The sequence below is a fragment of the Sprattus sprattus genome, assembly GCF_963457725.1.
Source record: "Sprattus sprattus genome assembly, chromosome: 1".
NCBI classification, from domain to species: Eukaryota; Metazoa; Chordata; class Actinopteri; order Clupeiformes; family Clupeidae; genus Sprattus; species Sprattus sprattus.
The window spans coordinates 20,818,318-20,838,317 of NC_137920.1; the positions used below are offsets into that span (position 1 = coordinate 20,818,318).

General features: G+C 46.5%; 3 protein-coding genes across 3 annotated transcripts in view; 2 read left to right on the forward strand and 1 right to left on the reverse strand.

Moving 5' to 3' along the window:
- Nucleotides 1-2,732, reverse strand: part of gpr108 (G protein-coupled receptor 108) — a 16,037-nt gene extending 13,305 nt beyond the window's left edge. The window contains exons 1-3 of the mRNA XM_080851926.1: nt 2,606-2,732; nt 1,182-1,304; nt 872-922 (exon numbers count right to left, since the gene is read on the reverse strand). Of these exons, the coding sequence (XP_080708052.1) occupies nt 872-922; nt 1,182-1,304; nt 2,606-2,698 (267 nt within the window). The 5' untranslated portion in view covers nt 2,699-2,732. The remainder of the gene's footprint in view (nt 1-871; nt 923-1,181; nt 1,305-2,605) is intronic.
- A 3,546-nt stretch (nt 2,733-6,278) lies between these two features.
- On the forward strand, nt 6,279-11,252 carry LOC308368459 (microfibril-associated glycoprotein 4-like; the record flags this gene model as incomplete). Its single annotated transcript, XM_080842629.1, has 6 exons — nt 6,279-6,283; nt 6,662-6,695; nt 7,182-7,370; nt 9,131-9,227; nt 10,459-10,626; nt 10,993-11,252. The coding sequence occupies 6 exons, from the start codon at nt 6,279-6,281 to the stop codon at nt 11,250-11,252; spliced, it is 753 nt and encodes a 250-aa protein (XP_080698755.1).
- Nucleotides 11,253-13,088: 1,836 nt separating this feature from the next.
- Nucleotides 13,089-20,000, forward strand: part of LOC308368470 (microfibril-associated glycoprotein 4-like) — a gene marked incomplete at both ends in the record, with an annotated part of 11,010 nt that continues 4,098 nt past the window's right edge. Inside the window, 5 exons of the mRNA XM_080842639.1 lie at nt 13,089-13,093; nt 13,480-13,513; nt 13,921-14,109; nt 15,742-15,838; nt 16,302-16,469. Of these exons, the coding sequence (XP_080698765.1) occupies nt 13,089-13,093; nt 13,480-13,513; nt 13,921-14,109; nt 15,742-15,838; nt 16,302-16,469 (493 nt within the window). The remainder of the gene's footprint in view (nt 13,094-13,479; nt 13,514-13,920; nt 14,110-15,741; nt 15,839-16,301; nt 16,470-20,000) is intronic.

Sequence of the window (20,000 nt, forward strand, 5' to 3'; positions counted from 1 at the left end):
GTCTGTCTGTCTGTCTGTCTGATCACTGTCTCTGTCTGTCTGTCTGTCTGTCTGATCACTCTCTGTCTGTCTGTCTGTCTGTCTGTCTGTCTCTCTCTCCTCCTGCTCACTGTCTGTCTGTCTGTCTGTCTGTCTACCTGCATTTCCTCACTGTCTGTCTGTCTCTTTGTCTGTCTGTCTGTCTGTCTGTGTCTATCCTCATGCTCACTCACTGTCTGTCTGTCTGTCTGTCTGTCTGTCTGTCTGTCTGTCTGTCTGTCTGTCTGTCTGTCTGCCTCTCCTCACTGTCTGTCTGCCTGTGTCTATCCTCATGCTCACTGTCTGTCTGTCTGTCTGTCTGTCTGTCTGTCTGTCTGTCTGTCTGCCTCCCCGTCACAAGCCAGTCCAGCCACCTCTTCTCCTCCTCCAAGTTCTGCCTGCTGCTGCACAATGTCAGGTGCTGTAGATGATGAAGCCCCTGCAGCCAACATGTCTGATATTTTCTCACATTTGACGGCATCAGCCTCAAGATTATAATTTCTTGCGGACAGAGGGGGCGGGGGTGGGGCCTACTCAGAGATGGGATTGGGCCAGCCCAGTGTCAGTATAGAAAATTAACCAATGGGCCGCTGCCCTTGCTTAAAGGGCTGGTTGCCAGCCATTTGTTTTTAATCAAAAGTAATAACTTTAATTATATCTGCCCGAGGTGTGTCGGACCACTGGGGAAAACGCCCAGTGTGCTAGACTGCCAGTCCACCTCAGATGTACACGCTTCAAGTGGATGACCTCTTTTTCAGTCCACAATAGCAAATGTCATTGGAAGGTAACGAGTTTGCACCCCTGATCACACTCAGCTTTCTCTCCAGGGGGAGGAACTGTAGGGTTTACTCACGTTGTAAGCGAGGACGCCATTCACTCGTGATTTGGACAGGCTGAAGCCAACCTGTTGGAGGGAGAGAAGAGGATGGGGGTTATTGTGATATATTCATGTTTACACACACAAATTCAAACACATACGGAGATGGAAATTATTCACATCAACCACGGTCACATTCACACACACTTAATCACATACAGCAACACACAGGGCCAAAGATGCTTAGAGGCAAACACACAGACACATGAGAAACACTCCAGTCACCCTCTTTCACTGCAAAGATATCAGAGTCAAAAAAAACACACACACACACACACACACTCACAGATTTAGAGGTAGCCTCCTCCGGCATGCCTGGTGGCAGGCGGAGAGAAATCAGCTTGAACTCCAGAGTGCCGTTGGCATAGAAACCGAAGGTGTTGAGGTGGATGATGGACCGCGTTTCATTCTGAAAAGAGACAGAAAGAAAGAGAAGAATGAGGAGAAGAGGGGGAGAAGAGGGGGAGAGTTGAACGAATTAACTTGAAAACCAGGTGGCGTGTTAGACTGATGCTGAGCCCAACCCACGTTCTCCATGTTTAAGTGACCAAGCTCTTCAAACATTTGTAGGAGGGTAGACACTCTCTCACATAATTCACTAAGCTTTCGCGAAGTTCTTCAAGACCTAAATGTGCGAGACTAAGAATTGCCTATGGAGGATACATCAGGTGATACATGTGTGTAGCCATACTCGGTTACTCTTGCTATTCATTGAAACTAGCAGTATGCTAAGGGTGGGTTTGAACAATGACGCCCTAACCTCGTGACACCATCACAGATAGTGAATATCGAACTAATGTTAGGTACATGGAAGAACCATACAGACTGGTCTTCGATCGGAGCTTTTGAAGCAAGGATTAACGTTAAAGTCCTCCGGAATGACCAAACCTTCTAGATAAAGCATGTCAGCAACAGATTGCGTAATCTTATATGCACGGCTTCAAACGGCTGACTGACCATAACAGCTAAGTTATCTTAGTTGGTTACGTCGCCGAAACACCATAAAACCTTAGTCAACTACTCCTGAATCTCAAACATTTAGACAGCAAAACCCGCTAGTTCTCCCCATACAATCTCAAATGTCCATTCATTTGCAATAGCCCCAACACTGGCATATGCATTGCAACTAGTCCCATAATCACGTCACGTCAACTGGCAAAGTTGCCTTGGTAGCTATCTAACGTAATGTGCTGAGCAATGGATAAACCAGAAACGTCAGTTTACCTCTCCGTAACCTACCTCTCAGTTTAGTAAATTGTGGCTGAACTGTCACATGCTACTTTAACCAAATTACCAACCAGTCAACTACTAGACGAATGTTACGCTCAACCAACTTTACGTGACTTACTTGGTTTCCTGCTTGCCTAGCTAGTAAATGTCCTGTGTTTGCAGCCTATGTTTTGCTCTCCAACGGTATGTCAGAATTGGCTAGCAAGCAAACTAGGATAACTTATTGAGTGTTGCCGGGGTTGACGTTACTCGTATAACTTATTCATAACTAGCTAATCAGCTAGCTAGGTGGCTAATTTAAGAAGCTAACAGCCATATAGCTTGCAACAGCTAACGTCAGTGATGCTAAGTTACATTATACATTTTTGTTCGATCGTTAGTTATACCCGCACACCTTTATGAACATTCTTGTTGCGATGAGAGTCAGTAAAAGATGTCAGGTTTGCTGTGATACTGGATTACCACCAGTTCGCTACCTACCTTTAGAACAAGCCGATGTATTCTTGCGTCGCAAAAAGATCCCAGTACTGTGATGGCAATAAGTGGCATGTACAATTCTCGCAGCAGCACCATGGTCGTGCTCTTGCCACAGGACTCTGCTCCTGTAAGCTACTACTTCTCACAGTACACAACTTTGTTTTGTTATCGTACAGTTACCCTGATTAATTTTCGACAACTCTTGTCAGTTTCTGCCTCTGATAGCTTGTTAGCCGACTTTCCTGCTCACTTCCTGGTACTGTAAGAACTTACACGTCACCCAGTCACTATCCTGACAATGCGCCCTCTGCTGGTAGGAGGTTACGATGCTCAAATCGTCATATTTTCAGATTTTAGTCCTCTCACTCCTCGCCAAGTAAATAATTGAGGAATGACACTGCATCACAGCACGATATTGATATAATTTCGGTTTGACAGTCGACTATTTGAAAGCTTAGTTACATAAATGACCTGTGTGGAATTATACATTCATTTCAATATGAGATCAAAACTAAAGATATATTCTAAATCTATACAGCCGCGGAAAAAATTAAGAGACCACTTAAAAATTATCAGTTTCTCTGGTTTTACTATTTATTGGTATGTGTTAAAGTAAAATGTACATTTTAGTTTTATTCTATAACCTACTGGCAACATTCCTACCAAATTTCAAATAAAAATATTGTCATTTAGATCATTTATTTGCAGAAAAATGACAATTGGTCAAAATAGCAAAATTGATGCAGTGTCTTCAGATCTCGAATAATGCAAAGAAAACAAGCTCATATTCATTTTTAAACTACACAATACTAATGCTTACACTTAGGAAGAGTTCAGAAATCAATATTTGGTGGAATAACCTTGATTTAAAATCACAACTTTCATGTGTCTAGGCATGCTCTCCACCAGTCTTTCACATTGCCGTTGGGTGACTTTATGCTACTCCTGGCGCAAGAATTCAAGCAGCTCGGCTTCTTTTCATGGCTTGTGACCATCCATCTTCCTCTTGATCACATTTCAGAGGTTTTTTATGGGATTCAGGTCTCGAAATTGGGCTGGCCATGACAGGGTCCTGATCTGGTGGTACTCCATCCACACCTTTACTGGCCTGGCTGTGTGGCATGGAGCATTGCCCTGCTGGAAAAAACACTTCTCAGAGTTGGGGAACATTGTCAGAGCAAAAGGAAGCAAGTTTTTCTTCCGGGACAACGTTGTACTTTGCCTGGCTGAGGTTTGTAAAAGACCATAAGGATTGAAAAAGCGGACTGGAGGTTCTTCTAAGTTCGTCTTCTCTGATGAGTCCGATTTCACAGTAGGTGCAAGACTCTCTGGCTTGTAGGCCTTTCCAGGTCTCCGTCTAACCATCAGACGACCATGTGTTGGGCAAAGCTGAAAATTGGACTCTGGCTCTGGGTTAATTGGGAGAGAGTTTCATCGGTAGGATCAAACCGGACCAATCAAATTGGCAGGGCGGGCTTTATACGTTGATGGACAGATACCAACGCTTGAGTTGAATTAACCGGTAGATTCGAACTCCGACCAAGATGGCCGCGTCTCGGGTGCTTAGTGGGGAATATTTTATGTGAATTAAGCTATCTACACGACTTTTTAATGTCTACATTGACTCGGTTAGTTGTGCATGTGCAACACGAATGTAACAGAGTATTGTTTGTCTTAACTAAAGTTCTCTAGACCATTATTGTTATATCATTGCTAACGTGTACACAAAAAACCCATCGAAATAAACTGTAGCTTGTAGCCTTAATGCTAATTAATTAACGTGAGCAGGCATATCTCAACAGACATTGACAGCGCATTCATTTTGAAAGAGGAACAGAGAAACGTGATTAAGGCATTTGTCATTGAAAATATGTTTTTGCCATCCTTCCTAGGGATCAGGTAAAAGTTTAATCTATCAGATGGTAAAAGGCTACTATGTTGCTCTGATTGGTTCTAGGTATCCAATTCAGCGAATAGGCATTTTCTTTCCTGGTTCGTTGAAACACGCCCCATAATCACAGCCCAAAGGTCCGGTATCAGACTCATATTCTGACTAGAATCATGAGTATGACATCGTCCGGCTAATAAATCTCATTATAATTACAATAGGCAATGCTTGTCAACCAGTGCAAGCTATACCTACATTGCTAATTGTATTGAAAACATTACTATGGCCATTCAGTGTGTCTTATTTGCAGATTCCCTATTCCCATTCTCTATCCCATTCCCTATCCCATTCCCTTTGAGTGTGAGGAATTCCCAGATCCAGGGGCCTGTAGACTGGGGGACCTCCCCTGAATGTGTCTTATTAGCAGATTCCCTATTCCCATTCTCTATCCCATTCTCTATCCCATTCCCTATCTCATTCCCTTTGAGTGTGAGGCATTCCCAGATCCAGGGGCCTGTAGACTGGATAGAGTCCGTGAATCTGGCCAATGGTTGCTGACGTTTGAGCTCAACAGCCAATCAAACTACACCCCTCCCTTCCATGCTCCTGAAGCAGCATGTTGATTGGCTGGTATTGCTTGTGGCTTGGTTTGAGCCACTGTTTGTTATTCATTTATAGAGTCAGGACTGTGAGCACACACACTACACGGAGAACTAGAGGACTGTGAAGAACGACTCACTCATTTTGACAAAATGGTGTGTTGGAATAGAATCTTGGATATTACAACACCGCTGGCGCTGATTAATACTGACTTGTTTGCAAACTTATACAAATGAAAAACATTGTACTGTAAAAAAACCTGTTGGATTTTCATTTGGTTTCATGGCCACATAACTGCATAAGAGTCCATGGACTTCATGACCCTGTATATTTCATGTACAATCAACATGAATTTGAGGACGTTTTTGATACTAGTGTAAGAACTGTAATACCTAGAGTGGCAGAACTACAATGCCCAGAATGCTTTGCGGGAAAGTGGGGGATAGTGACAAGAAAGAGAGAGAAATAGAGGTTATCGTTGTTGATGGAGATTCAGTGAACATTTTTCTCAGTTGAAACTTGTTTGTCCGTGACTCTTTTGCATACTACTACACCAAGAACCTGTTCCTGAAGATATCAAGGTTTACAATAGCGACATATAAGTGCCTTACTTTTAAAAAGCCTTCATAATGCTCAGCACGCTTGTCGCTTTCTGACCCGTTTCAGGCCTCTGTTCTTGCCCCACTCTAAGCACAGACGTGTACGTGTTCCCAGAGATAAGAACGTGTCCTAGTTTTTACAGAGACCTGAGGGAGAGTTCATGGGGGGTCACGAACAGAGGCCTGAAAGGGTCAAAAAGCCTCAGCAGCAGACGTCTTTGAGATGCCACTCGCATCACACAACATGTGCACCACCTCTCACTATACAGAAAATACAGCTTGCCTCCCTGTTCCAGGTATATCCCTACAGATGTCTTGTAGGGAAGTGTCTTAGATGTAAAGTTCCCCATTCTCACTTCTGTCAGTCTGCCAATCTGCTGTGGCAAGCTTTAGCACAAACAAGGTCAGTACATGCTGATGTGTTCTTTTCTTGATTGGTACAGGTGTTTAAATCCCACGAGAGGTTTTGTCATGTGTCATTTGACCTCAATGTGGAGCATAAAAGACGCAGCAGAGACACAGAACAGACTACATTTTCACCAGATACCAGAGGGACAGATCAACAAACTCTTCACGCTTGACTTCAAACATGGGGTAAGGAGACATCGGTGGTGAGACTGTCACGTACTTTGAGCGAGGAAATGGAAAAAGAGAATATAAGAATTTATATTCAATAAATGTGAGTTTTTAAAATGTTTAAATTTAACAATTTACCATTGCCACTGTCAGTACTGTAAGTGGGTTTTAAGTGTGTTACCTCTTCTACACAAGGCTATCATTTACAGCTGCTGTGACATGACATCAAATGCATTTGTGTTTGATTTCATTGAAATCCTCCATGCTTCTTCCTCTGGGTAGAACAATGCATCAAACTGTTGTAATGCTCTGATTCAGACAGCTGACTGCAATGCATACCTGCCCGTCTGAAAGCATGTGGATTGTTTCCTTATTCCTTTGTATTCTCCTCCCCAGAAAACAAATGTTTGCACCTCGCAACACGATCATGGTGAGTCCCTGCTGTCTCTTTGAAGGGACACATAACCGTAGGCTATAAAGTTTAATAAAGTATAGTACTTATATAGTACATACTAATGTGTTCAGCTGGTCGCAGTGTTTAGAGACAGACACAGAGTGACGTAATAAAATAATAAAACATTTTCTGAAGAAATAGGGGAGGTGACATTCATTGTGGGCCTGGATATGTTTATTGACATCTTTCATGTGTGTGTTGTATGTCTGTGACTATTGTGTGTGTGTGTGTTTGCGTGCATGCGCGTACATGTGTGTGTGCGTGTGCGGTGTCTGTGTGTGCGTGCGTGTGTGTGTGTGTGTGTGTGTGTGTGTGTGTATGCGTATGTGTGCGTGTGTGTGTGTGTGTGTGTGTGTGTGTGTGTGAGTGAGTGTGTGTGTGCGTGTGCGTGTGCGTGTGCGTGTGCATGTGCGTGTGCGTGTGCGTGTGCGTGTGTGTGTGTGTGTGTGTGTGCTCTCACAGGTCCTCCTTGTTATGCCCCTTCTCTTTGGTGCTTCTCGCTGCTCTTCACTGCTGTTGCCAGTGGACTGCTCTGATCTCCATGACCACTATCCATCCAAGCCCAGTGGGGTGTACACCATCTTCCCTGGGGGGCCCATCTCCCCCCTGCAGGTCTACTGTGACATGGAGAGCGATGGGGGAGGCTGGACAGTGAGTCATAAGAAATAACAGCATGGTTTGATGAACCTTTCAAAAATAAAGATCAGAAATCAATAGCTATAATTTCTATCAGTATTTTTCTGAATCTAAATTATCAATATTTCTTTTTCCTTTCTCATCACCAAATGACCCGCCCCCCCAACACAAACACCCCTGTTCTCTCCCCCTCTCACTCTCTCTCCCTCTCGCTCTCCCCCTCTCTCCATCTCTCTCTCCCTCCCCCTCTCTCTTTATCCCTCTCTCTCTCCCTTTATCTCACTCTCTCTGTATCCCCCCACCTCCCTCTCCCCCTCTCTTTCTCTCTATCCCTCTCCCTCTCTCCCTCTCTCTCTCTTTCTCTTTCTCCCCCCCTCTCTCTCTATACCTCTCTCCCTCTCTCTCCTCCTCTCTATATCCCTCTCCCTCTCTCCTTCCCTCCTCCCCCCTCTCTCTATCCCTCTCTCCATCCTCCTTTTTCCCTCTCCCCCCTATCTCGCCCCCTCTCTCTCTTTCCCTCTCTCTATCTCTATCTCTCTCCCTCTCCTCCCCTCTCTCTGCATCCCTCTCTCTATCCCTCTCTCCCTCTCCCCCTCTCACCATCTCTCTTTCCCTCTCCCCCTCTCTTTCTCTCTCTCCCTCTCTCTCTCTCTTTCTCTTTCTCCCCCCCTCTCTCTCTATACCTCTCTCCCTCTCTCTCCTCCTCTCTATATCCCTCTCTCCCTCTCCCCCTCTCACCATCTCTCTTTCCCTCTCCCCCTCTCTTTCTCTCTATCCCTCTCCCCCTCTCTCCCTCTCTCTCTCTCTTTCTCCCCCCCTCTCTCTCTATACCTCTCTCCCTCTCTCTCCTCCTCTCTATATCCCTCTCTCTCTCTCCTTCCCTCCTCCCCCCTCTCTCTATCCCTCTCTCCCTCTTCCTTTTTCCCTCTCCCCCCTATCTCGCCCCTATCTCTCTTTCCCTCTCTCTATCTCTATCTCTCTCCCTCTCCTCCCCTCTCTCTGCATCCCTCTCTCTATCTCTCTTTCCCTCTCCCCCTCTCTTTCTCTCTATCCCTCTCCCCCTCTCTCCCTCTCTCTCTCTCTTTCTCTTTCTCCCCCCCTCTCTCTCTATACCTCTCTCCCTCTCTCTCCTCCTCTCTATATCCCTCTCCCTCTCTCCTTCCCTCCTCCCCCCTCTCTCTATCCCTCTCTCCATCCTCCTTTTTCCCTCTCCCCCCTATCTCGCCCCCTCTCTCTCTTTCCCTCTCTCTATCTCTATCTCTCTCCCTCTCCTCCCCTCTCTCTGCATCCCTCTCTCTATCCCTCTCTCCCTCTCCCCCTCTCACCATCTCTCTTTCCCTCTCCCCCTCTCTTTCTCTCTATCCCTCTCTCCCTCTTCCTTTTTCCCTCTCCCCCCTATCTCGCCCCTATCTCTCTTTCCCTCTCTCTATCTCTATCTCTCTCCCTCTCCTCCCCTCTCTCTGCATCCCTCTCTCTATCCCTCTCTCCCTCTCACACCATCTCTCTTTCCCTCTCTCACGCTCTTTCTCTCTCTCCCTCTCTCTCTTTCCCCCTTGTCTTTCTTCACCTCCCTTTCTATCCCTCTCTCTCTCTCCCTCTCTCTCATTCCCCCATCTCTTTCTCCCCCTCCCTCTCTATCCTTCTCTCAATCCCTCTCTCCCACTCTCTCTCTCTCTCCATCTCTCCTGCTCTCTCCCTCTCTATCCGTCTTTCCCCCTCTCTCTCTCCCCCTCTCTCTCTATCCCTCCCTCTCTCCCTTTCTCTCTCTCTCTCAGGTGTTCCAGAGGAGGATGGATGGTTCTGTTAACTTCTACAGGACCTGGGATCACTACAAGAAGGGCTTTGGGAACAAGGATGGAGAATACTGGATGGGTAAGGCTGTTTCAACACACCGCACCCTCCCCTTAACCCCCAATAGCTATCTGCCATGTCACCTGGACCTTAACACATTCATGGCGTCAATCCCACCAGATTCTTGCAGGGATTTGTTGTGATTGTTACGGCAAACAGTAACTGAATTTGCTAATGTAATTGAACAGTAACTGAATTTGCTGCTGGAGTTCACACCCTTCCGTATGCTGAAGAAGTTCATTGACGATTAATCTAGTCAGCATGTCTAACTGTTATCTTTTTGTCCAAGTGTATTTGATGTTTGATGCCTTAGTGGAGTCCCACCCAAGTTAGCATACATGACCACCATAAGGAACAGGGCTAAAATGATGACCCTCCTCCCGTCTTGGCGATCTGTGTGGTTATTTGGCGCTCTGGGGGTCATGCTGTGTATAGAGCCGTGTTAATAAATGGCACTCCCAGGATTGTGTGGTATATGGGATAAGGGTGCTTGCCCTTAAAACTGAGATCTGTACGTGTATGTCTCAATTCTTCCGAGCTAGCTTGTCACAATATCATAACTTTTTTAAATATGTAAATTGTGGTTGTGAGACTGACAGTCTGTCACTTATTTTGTACTTAATACAGAACATGAACTTAATATCACGGAGAGTTGCATAGATGTAGGTTACCAGTACAAGTCTTTTCTTTCTTTCTGTAGCGCCAATATGCCACATCCTGTGTTGTTTATTTGTGTCTCTGCACTGGAGCTTTTATTTTGGCACTTATGGGACCGTATGCAAGTCACGTGGGTAGGAAATTAATAAATGGATATGGGCCCCTGATTCCCGGTACGGTAGGATGGAGAGGGGCTGAGTAGGGAGAGCACATCATTGTTGATCGCTTGGAAACTTATACAGACTTTCACAGAAGCACCTTAGCCTAGTTAATGCCATCGTGTAGGCTATTTGTCTGGAATTCAATGAACCTGCTGGTGAAAACAGACGAAGAAATCAAGCCACTTGCAGCGGACATTGGAATTGTTTACAGCGCGTCTCCTAACTGAAACTCCCTAGCTTAGCCTCTCATGGTTTTATTGCTTATCACCGCCAACACTTTCTTTCTTTCTTTTAAAATATAAGTTACAAACCTGTGACCAGGTGGTTAGACAGCCGCAAGGACTTCTTATAATGTATTTGACCTTGTGGTTTTTCTTGGTTCTGTCATGTTCTTCACTGTCTCGTTTTCTCTCTGGACTTTATTGTGTCTGTAGGCCTGGACAACATCGTCCTTCTGACCATGAGGAATAAGAATGAGCTGAGGGTGGACATGGAGGACTGGGAGGGGGGAAAGGTGTACGCTCAGTACAGGTCTTTCTCTGTGGACCCAGAGAGTTTCGGATACACACTGAACTTGGGCAGCTTCATCAATGGAGGAGCAGGTGTGTGTGTGTGTGTGTGTGTGTGTGTGTGTGTGTGTGTGTGTGTGTGTGTGTGTGTGTGTTAGAGTGTCTGTGTGTGTATGTGTGTGTGTGTGTGCGTGTGTGCGTGTGTGTGTGTGTGAGGTGTACGTTTTTGAGGGTGTGTGTTACAGTGTGAGAGTGACAGTGTGTGTGTGTGTGTGAGAGAGAGAGAGAGATAGAGAGAGAGAGAGAGAGAGAGAGAGAGAGAGAGAGAGAGAGAGAGAGAGAAAGAGAGAGGAATTATGTCGAACTAATAAAAGTAATGTAATGTATGTTAATATAATGTCTTCTGTGTCTTTGGTAGGATGGATAATTTGTCTCACATGGAATGTTTGATGTCCACAGGTGATGGCATGGGCTACCACGCTGGAAGGAAGTTCAGCACTTTTGACAAAGACCAAGACTCATCTAGTAGCAATTGTGCTAAAATACATCTCGGGGCCTTCTGGTATGGTGGCTGTCAAAATGCCAACCCCAATGGGGTGTACAGGTTGGGGGCTGATAATGTACCATCCCGTGTTGGTGTTGAGTGGTACCAATTTAAAAGTACTGAGTACTCTCTGAAGACCATCAGCATGAAGATCAGACCAGTGACCAGTGTCTAATGAGACTCAGATAACTACACCTTCTCTCAACAGTCACAGAGGTGAAATAAGTTTGAAGATTGAGCTCCCCCTCTGGCCTTAAGCCACAGCTGACCAGCAGAATACCTCCGCTGTGTTAGTGTCTGTCATTTTTAAATCTTCATTAAAATTAATTTTGTGCATTCAGCCATTGTTTGGTTTCATTCTTAAAGTGCACACACTAAAATGTGCTGGGTTGTCATTACCTGTGCTTAGTTGTCATTGTGTCCTTTTTAGGGAACTTGAAAGTTGAGCTCTTTTGTTTTTGAGCTCTCTTAACTTTTTACCCTCAAAGACTTTCAGCAATGAATAAATTAAATGTCACTTTTAACAATAAAAAAAAGAAATTCATGATAAATAATTGAAACTTCAGGAGATTGGCTAGGAATGAAATGTAACTGAGCAGCCAGCACTTAATGTCTCCCTCATTTCAAATAGTGATAACGTATCATGTTCCAGGTGGACTAAAGCAAAAAGGTCTACAGTGAAGAACAAAGCAGACGTCTCGCCACTTGGCAGCCATCTTGGTATCTCCTCCAGGCGTGCAAGATCAGGCTCCTATCTAAATTAATACAGAGAGACCCATGACTTTACTTACAATGGTCAAACAGACCTCAGAGTGTGGATACCTCTTCATTGTAATGCATTCTCTCGGCCAGGTGCTGCACAGCCTCCTCTCCAGTGATATGTGCCTCTGTGAGTGCACTGGGGGTCAGTAGGTCAGTGAACATGTGGTGACCCGTTGGTATTATACCGCTCTCTAGTGTCCAAAAGCTATTCCATCAGTAAATAAACCATACGCCCTCATGAAGGCAGATGGGTTCAATAAGTCAGACAGGCATCTACGCTGGTCAGCTCATGTTTACTTAGTTGCCACATTCACCAAAAAATTGTGATCATATGCATTGTTATGGGCCTAATGTTTGTGGGAAGTTTCTGGCTAAGTAGTTGAGGACAATGTAATGTAATACAGTGGAATGAATTAAGACAGTGCAAAGCTTAGCCTGAGGATAACATTCAAAATCAATCATGTCTGGTCATAATTGGGAAACAAAATGACTCAAAATCAGGCATGTTACCAAATATGCCACAAGCCACACAGTCGGGTGACAGTATGAGAACAGCACAGCCCATAATCCAGGAGTGAGGGCAAACAGCTTGAGAATATCATATGATATTCTCAAGCGTTACCACCTGCTGTTTGCCCTCACTCCTGGATTATTACAATAGCGACCTTTAAGTGCCTTACTTTAAAAAAGCCTACATAATGCTCAGCACCCTTGCCGCTTTCTGACTCTTTTAGGCCTCTGTACTTGGCCCACTCGAAGCGCAGACGTGTTCCTTGAGATAAGAATGTGTCCTAGTTTTCACAAAGACCTGAGGGAGAGTTCATGGGTGTCACGAACGGAGGCCTGAAAGGGTCAAAAAGCCTCAGCAGCAGATCTCTTTGAAATGCCACTCGCATCACACAACATGTGCACCACCTCTCACTGTACAGAAAATACAGCTTGCTTCCCTGTTGCAGGTATATCCCTACAGATGTCTTGTAGGGAAGTGTCTTAGATGTAAAGTTCCCCATTCTCACTTCTGTCAGTCTGCCAATCTGCTGTGGCAAGCTTTAGCACAAACAAGGTCAGTACATGCTGATGTGTTCTTTTCTTGATTTGTACAGGTGTTTAAATCCCACGAGAGGCTTGATCATGTGTCATTTGACCTCAATGTGGAGCATAAAAGACGCAGCAGAGACACAGAACAGACTGCTTTTTCACCAGATATCAGAGGGACAGATCAACAAACTCTTCACGCTTGTCTACAAAGATGGGGTAAGGAGACATCGGTGGTGAGACTGTCACGTACTTTGAGCGAGGAAATTGAAAAGGAGAATACAAGAAATTATATTCAATACATGTGATTTTTAAAATGTTTTAATTTAACAATGTACCGTTGCCACTGTCAGTACTGTAAGTGTGTTTTAAGTGTGTTACCTCTTTTACACAAGAATGTGGTCATTTACAGCTGCTATGACATGACATCAAATGCATTAGTGTTTGATTTCATTGAAATCCTCCATGCTTCTTCCTCTGGATAGAACAATGCATCAAACTGTTGTGATGCATTCATTCAGACAGCTGACTGCGATGCATACCTGCCTGTTTGAAAGCATGTGGACTGTTTCCTTATCACTTTTTTTTATCTCACTCCTCTCCAGAAAAGAAATGTTTGCACCTCGCGACACGATCATGGTGAGTCCCTGCTGTCTCATCGAAGGGACCAATAACCGTAGGCTATATAGTATAGTATAGTATAGTATAGTATAGTTTAGTATAGTATAGTATAGTATAGTATAGTACTTATATAGTACATACTAATGTGTTCAGCTGGTCACAGTGTTTAGAGACAGACACAGAGTGTAATGAAATAATAAAACATTTTCTGAAGAAATAGGGGAGGTGACATTCATTGTGGGCCTGGATATGTTTATTGACATCTCTCATGTGTGTGTTGTATGTCTGTGACTATTGTGTGTGTGTGTGTGTGTTTTTGTGCGTGCGCGTTCATGTGTGAGTGCGTGTGTGGTGACTCTGTGTGTGTGTGTGTGTGTGTGTGTGTGTGTGTGTGTGTGTGTGTGTGTGTGTGTGCCCTCTCACAGGTCCTACTTGTTATGACACTTCTCTTTGGTGCTTCTCGCTGCTCTTCACTGCTGTTGCCAGTGGACTGCTCTGATCTCCATGACCACTATCCATCCAAGCCCAGTGGGGTGTACACCATCTTCCCTGGGGGGCCCATCTCCCCCATTCAGGTCTACTGTGACATGGAGACTGATGGGGGAGGCTGGACAGTGAGTCATGAGAAATAACAGCATGGTTTGATGAACCTATAAAATGAATCTCAGTAATCAATATCTATATTTTCTATTAGTATTTTTCTGTATCTAAATTCTTAATATTTCCTTTTCCTTCCTCATCACCGAATGACCCGCCCCCCCAACACAAACACACCCCTGTTCGCTCTATCCCCCCTCTATCTCCCCCCTCTATCTCTCTCTCTCCCTCTCACTCCCTCTCTCTCTCTCTCCCTCCCTCTCTGTCTCTTTATCCTTTTCTCCCTCTCTCTCTGTCCCTCTCTCTTTCTATCCCTCTCTTCCTCTCTCTCCCCCTTCTCCTTCTCCCTCTCTTCCCCTCTCTCTATCCCTCTCTCCCTCTCTCCCCCCCTCTCTCCCTCTCTGTCCCCACTCTCTGTCCCCCTCTCTCTATCCCTATCCCTGTCTCCCTGTCTCTCTCTCCCTTTCTCTCTCTATCCCTCTCTCCCTCTCTCTCTCTCCCCCTTCTATCTCTATCCCTCTCACCCTCTATCTCTCCCTCTCTCCCCACTATCTATCCCACTATCTCTCCACTCACACACCCCTGTTCTCACTCCCCCCTCTCCCCCCGCCTCTATCTCTCTCTTTTCTCCCCCTCTCTCTCTATCCATCTCTCCCTCTCTCTCTATCCATCTCCCATCTCTCTCTCTCAATCCCCCTCTCCCCCCCTCTCTCTCTCTATCCCTCTCTCCCTCCCCCTCTCTCCCTCTCTCTCTATTCCCCCCTCTCTCTCCCTCTCCCTCTCTCTCACCCTCTCTCTCTCCCTCCCTCTCTCTCCCTCTCTCTCTATCCATCTCCCATCTCTCTCTCTCAATCCCCCTCTCCCCCCTCTCTCTCTCTATCCCTCTCTCCCTCCCCCTCTCTCCCTCTCTCTCTATTCCCCCCTCTCTCTCCCTCTCCCTCTCTCTCACCCTCTCTCTCTCCCTCCCTCTCTCTCCCTCTCTCTCTATCCATCTCCCATCTCTCTCTCTCAATCCCCCTCTCCCCCCCTCTCTCTCTCTATCCCTCTCTCCCTCCCCCTCTCTCCCTCTCTCTCTATTCCCCCCTCTCTCTCCCTCTCCCTCTCTCTCACCCTCTCTCTCTCCCTCCCTCTCTCTCCCTCTCTCTCTCCCTCTATTCATCTCTCCCTCTCTCCCCCCTCTATATCCCCTATTTCTCTATCTATCACTCTCTCCTTCTCTCCCCTCCTTCACTCTCTCTATCCCCCTCTCTCTCCCTCTCTCTTTCTATCCCCCCTCTTTTTCGCTCCCCCCTCTCTCTATCCCTCTCACCTCCATCTCTCTCTCTTTCCCCTCTCTCTCTCCCTCTCCCCCTTTCTCTCTCAATCCCTCTCTCCCCCATTTCCTCTCTCTATTCCCCCTCTCTATCTCCCCCTCTCTCTCCCTCTCTCTCTCTCTCTCTCTCTCTCTCTCTCTCTCTCTCTCTCTCTCTCTCTCTCTCTCTCTCTCTCTCTCTCTCTCTCTCTCTCTCTCTCTCTCTCTCTCTCTCTCTCTCTCTCTCTCTCTCTCTCTCTCTCTCTCTCTCTCTCTCTCTCTCTCCCACCCCTCTCTCACTTTCCCTCTCCCCCCCCCCATTTATCTCTCTCTATCCCCCCCCTCTCTCCCCTCTCAGGTGTTCCAGAGGAGGATGGATGGTTCTGTTAACTTCTACAGGCCCTGGGATCACTACAAGAAGGGCTTTGGGAACAAGGATGGAGAGTACTGGCTGGGTAAGGCTGTTTAAACACACCTCACCTTTCCCTTAAACTACATTAGCCATCTGCCATGTCACCAGGACCTTAACACATTCATGACGTCAATCCCACCAGATTCTTGCAAGGGTTTGTTGTGATTGTTATGACAAACAGTAACTGAATTTGCGGCTGGAGTTCTTGCCCTTCAGTGTGCTGATGTGAATGACAAGACTTTAAGAAGTTCACCCCATAATGCTTTGGGGCATGGGACTGTTGGCTTGTTATGATTCTTGATAAATGTAGTCAGCGTGTCTTACATCTGGGTCTATTTGATGCCTTAGTGTAGTCCCACCTATGAAAGCATTCTTGTTCACCATCAGTATCAGTGCTAGAGTGATGAGTCATGAACTTCAGAGCACGGAAAGTTGTGTAGATGTAGGTAACCAGTACTAGTACAGAACATACATGACTATCTTTTTTCTATTCTTTTTCTCTTCAGGCCTGGACAACATCGTCCTTCTGACCATGAGGAATAAGAATGAGCTGAGGGTGGACATGGAGGACTGGGAGGGGGGAAAGGTGTATGCTCAGTACACATCCTTCTCTGTGGACGCCGAGAGTTTAGGATACAAACTGCACCTGGGCAGCTTCATCGATGGAGGAGCAGGTGTGTGTGTGTGTGTGTTTGTGTGTGTGTGTGTGTGTGTGTGAGTGTATGTGAGTGTATGTGTGTGTGTGTGTGTGTGTGTGTGTGAGAGTGTATGTGTGTGAGTGTATGTGTGTGAGTCTAAGAGTGGGTGTATGTGTGTGAGAGTGTATGTGTATGTTTGTGTGTGTATGTGAGTGTGAGAGTGTGTGTGTCTCTCTGTGTGTGTGACGTGTGTGTGTGTGTTAAGGGTCGAGTAGATGAGCGGTTTGAGCTTGATGGAAAAAACTCTCAGGAGGACTTGGAGAGGTTGATTGTAAGGCTTGGAAACTTTTATTTTTCCAAAAAGAAGGCCCGCCAGGGCAAAAATAATAATAACAATATTATATAAACAAAAAGAGCAAAAATAAATACTTTGTAGTAATACAAAGTAATTGGGCATAATAGCCAAGACGAATAATAGCAAAAATGCACGGTTTTACCACTTTAGCTGGTTCAGAATTTCTATTACCAGAGAGAGCTCTTAGACTGACGTCTCTTCCTTAGCAGCTCTCCCGAACGAATGAAAGGACAGGCTTAAATTGGGCCTAAGCACGCCCCTACAATTGGTGCAAACCAAAACATTACATTGTACAGGGGTGTCCCAGGCACTTAAAACCCAGAAGCTTAAACAGCTTACAAACTAAATTCCATATGACTGGAAAAATGCACTATAATTATATACATTACATTTGCTACTTGTGGTATACCCAACAACTTCTATAACAGCCTAAATAATATTAACGGGATTCAGGTTCACTTCCGGTTAACCTGGAAGTGAGGCGTCTTTTTAAAGCAGCGTATTTGCGCTGAACATTTTCACTAAAAACAAACAGCAGACGATACACTGAACAACGGTAAGAGAAGCGATTTGCAATATTGAATTGATGCGAGACTTTAAACTAAATGAACAGAACATTTAACATGAGACATTGTATGTTGTGGTTATTTAAACGCTGGGTACAAATGTATTTAAACTCTAAAGGTGTACTGGTTGTAGAAAGCAATTGCGATGTGAATCACGGACGTTTAGCTGACGAATGACCAGGTTTAACAAACATATAAGCACCTACACATGTACACGGAAAACAAACATATAACACCCACGCAGTTCAAGTTGATACATGTACACGTAGGCAGTGTAATACGGCCGTGACGGTCGCCATGCGTCCCGTCACACACCCCCCTCCTTAAGCTGGAGCGTCCATGTCATGGCGCGAAAGGAAGTCCGCAATCACATTGTCCTTGCCAGCCTTGTACCTTACAGTGAACTTGTAGGGCTGCAACGATAGGTGCCAACGTGTAATCCTCAAATTAAAATCTCTCATACGATGGAGCCACTGCAGGGCTCTGTGGTTCGTTTCAAGGACAAAGTCTTTGCCCACTAAATAGTATTTAAGAGTGTCTATGGCCCACTTAATGGCCAGAGCCTCTTTTTCCACCGTGTAGTAGCGAGTCTCGCGAGGGAACAGCTTGCGGCTCACATACTGTATAGGTCTTCTGTCCTCCCCCTCACCCTGCAACAATACTTTCCCCAGGCCAAGGCCTGAGGCGTCCGTCTGCACCGTAAATGGCAGGGAAAAGTCAGGGCTCTGGAGCACTGGTTCGAGACACATGCTCTCCTTTAAGTCCTGAAAAGCTGCCTCACACTCAGCAGTTAAGACCACCTTGTTGGGGCTGGCCTTGCGAGTGAGGTCTGACAGGGGTGCAGCCCTGCTTGAGAAGTTGGGGATGAACCGTCGGTACCAGCCGACTAACCCCAGGAATGACCTCACCCCCTTTTTAGTAGTAGGCGGCTGAGAATCGTGGATGGAATCCACCTTGCCGACCTGAGGTCGGATAGTGCCACTACCCAGGCTGTAGCCTAGGTAGCAAACCTCAGACCTGGCGAGTTGGCACTTGCTGGCGTTCACCACCAGCCCTGCTCGATGGATCCTCTGGAAGACATCACGAAGGTGGTTAAGATGCTCCTCCCAGGAGGAACTATGGATGATGACGTCGTCAATATAGGCCGCGGCGTAGTCCTCAGCGCCCCGCAGCACCTCATCCATGAGACGCTGGAAGCTGGCTGCGGCGCCGTGAAGGCCAAAGGGCATGACCCGGAAGTGGTATAGGCCTGATGGAGCGCGGAATGCGGTCAGCTCCTGTGCTCGGGGGGATAACGGTACCTGCCAGTACCCCTTACACAGGTCCAACGTACTGAGGAACTTTGCCCTCCCCAGACTCTCCACCATCTCGTCCACACGGGGCATGGGATAGGGGTCAAATGTGGAAATACTGTTAAGTTTAGAAAAGTCAATACAAAAGCGGAGTCCGCCATCTTTCTTGGGTACTAAGACCACTGGACTGCACCACTCACTGTGTGAAGACTCGATCACCCCCATCTCCAGCATGTCCTGTACCTCTTTCTTCAGCGCCGGTATCAGACGCGCTGGAACCCTGGTAGCAGTCTGCCGGATGGGGCCTGGAGACGTGAGCTGGATGTCGTGGGTGATTACCTCGGTCCGTCCTGGCTGGTCTCGGAAAAGGCCTCTGGGGATGATGTGGAGCAGGTCCTCCTGCTGTTCAGGCGTCAGATGGGTAACAGAGGGGTAGGGAGACTCAGGTAGGAAAGTACAGCTCCGCCGGTTCTTCCTCCTGTTCCACAGTCCCACAGCTGGTTTTGGACCGCCGATGGACGGTCGTTCCATTTTTTTAGTAAGTTCACATGGTAGAGCTGCTTCGAACGACGTCTGTCTGGCATGGCAATTTCATAAGTTACCTCGCTGGCCTTGCGAAGCACCTCATATGGACCTTGCCACTTCGCCAACAGACTGCTCTCAGATGATGGCAGCAGCAGCAGCACTTTCTCTCCCGGATTGAAGGAGCGGCTATGTGCAGTCTGGTCGTACCATCTCTTTTGCCGTGTCTGAGCGTTGCCAGGTGGTCATGGGCCATGGAGCTCAGCTGTTCCAGCTTGTCCCGCATCCTCAAGACATACCTCGCGATGTTTACAGGCTGTTGAGGAGCATCCCCCTCCCAGCTCTCATGGAGGATGTCAAGCGGGCCTCTCACCTCCCGCCCGTACAAGAGCTCGAAGGGGGAGAACCCGGTGGATGCCTGCGGTACTTCTCTGTAAGAGAAAAGCAGATAGGGGAGCCACTGATGCCAGTCAGCTCCTGTGTCAGACACAAATTTGCGCAGCATGGACTTCAGGGTTTGATTGAACCTCTCAACCAAGCCATCAGTCTGTGGATGGTAGGGTGTGGTTTTGATGCCCCGGATCCCTAACAGAGAGTACACCTGTTTTAACGATTTACTCGTGAAGTTGGTGCCCTGGTCTGTCAAGACCTCTTTGGGGATCCCAACACGGGAGAACAGTTGCACTAAGCAGTTGGCTACTTGCCTAGCTTTTATATTTCTGAGGGGGAAAGCCTCGGGGTAACGTGTTGCATAATCACAAATGACTAGGATATACCTGTGGCCTGCACTTCTCCTTTCTAGGGGACCAACTACATCCATGGCTATGCGACT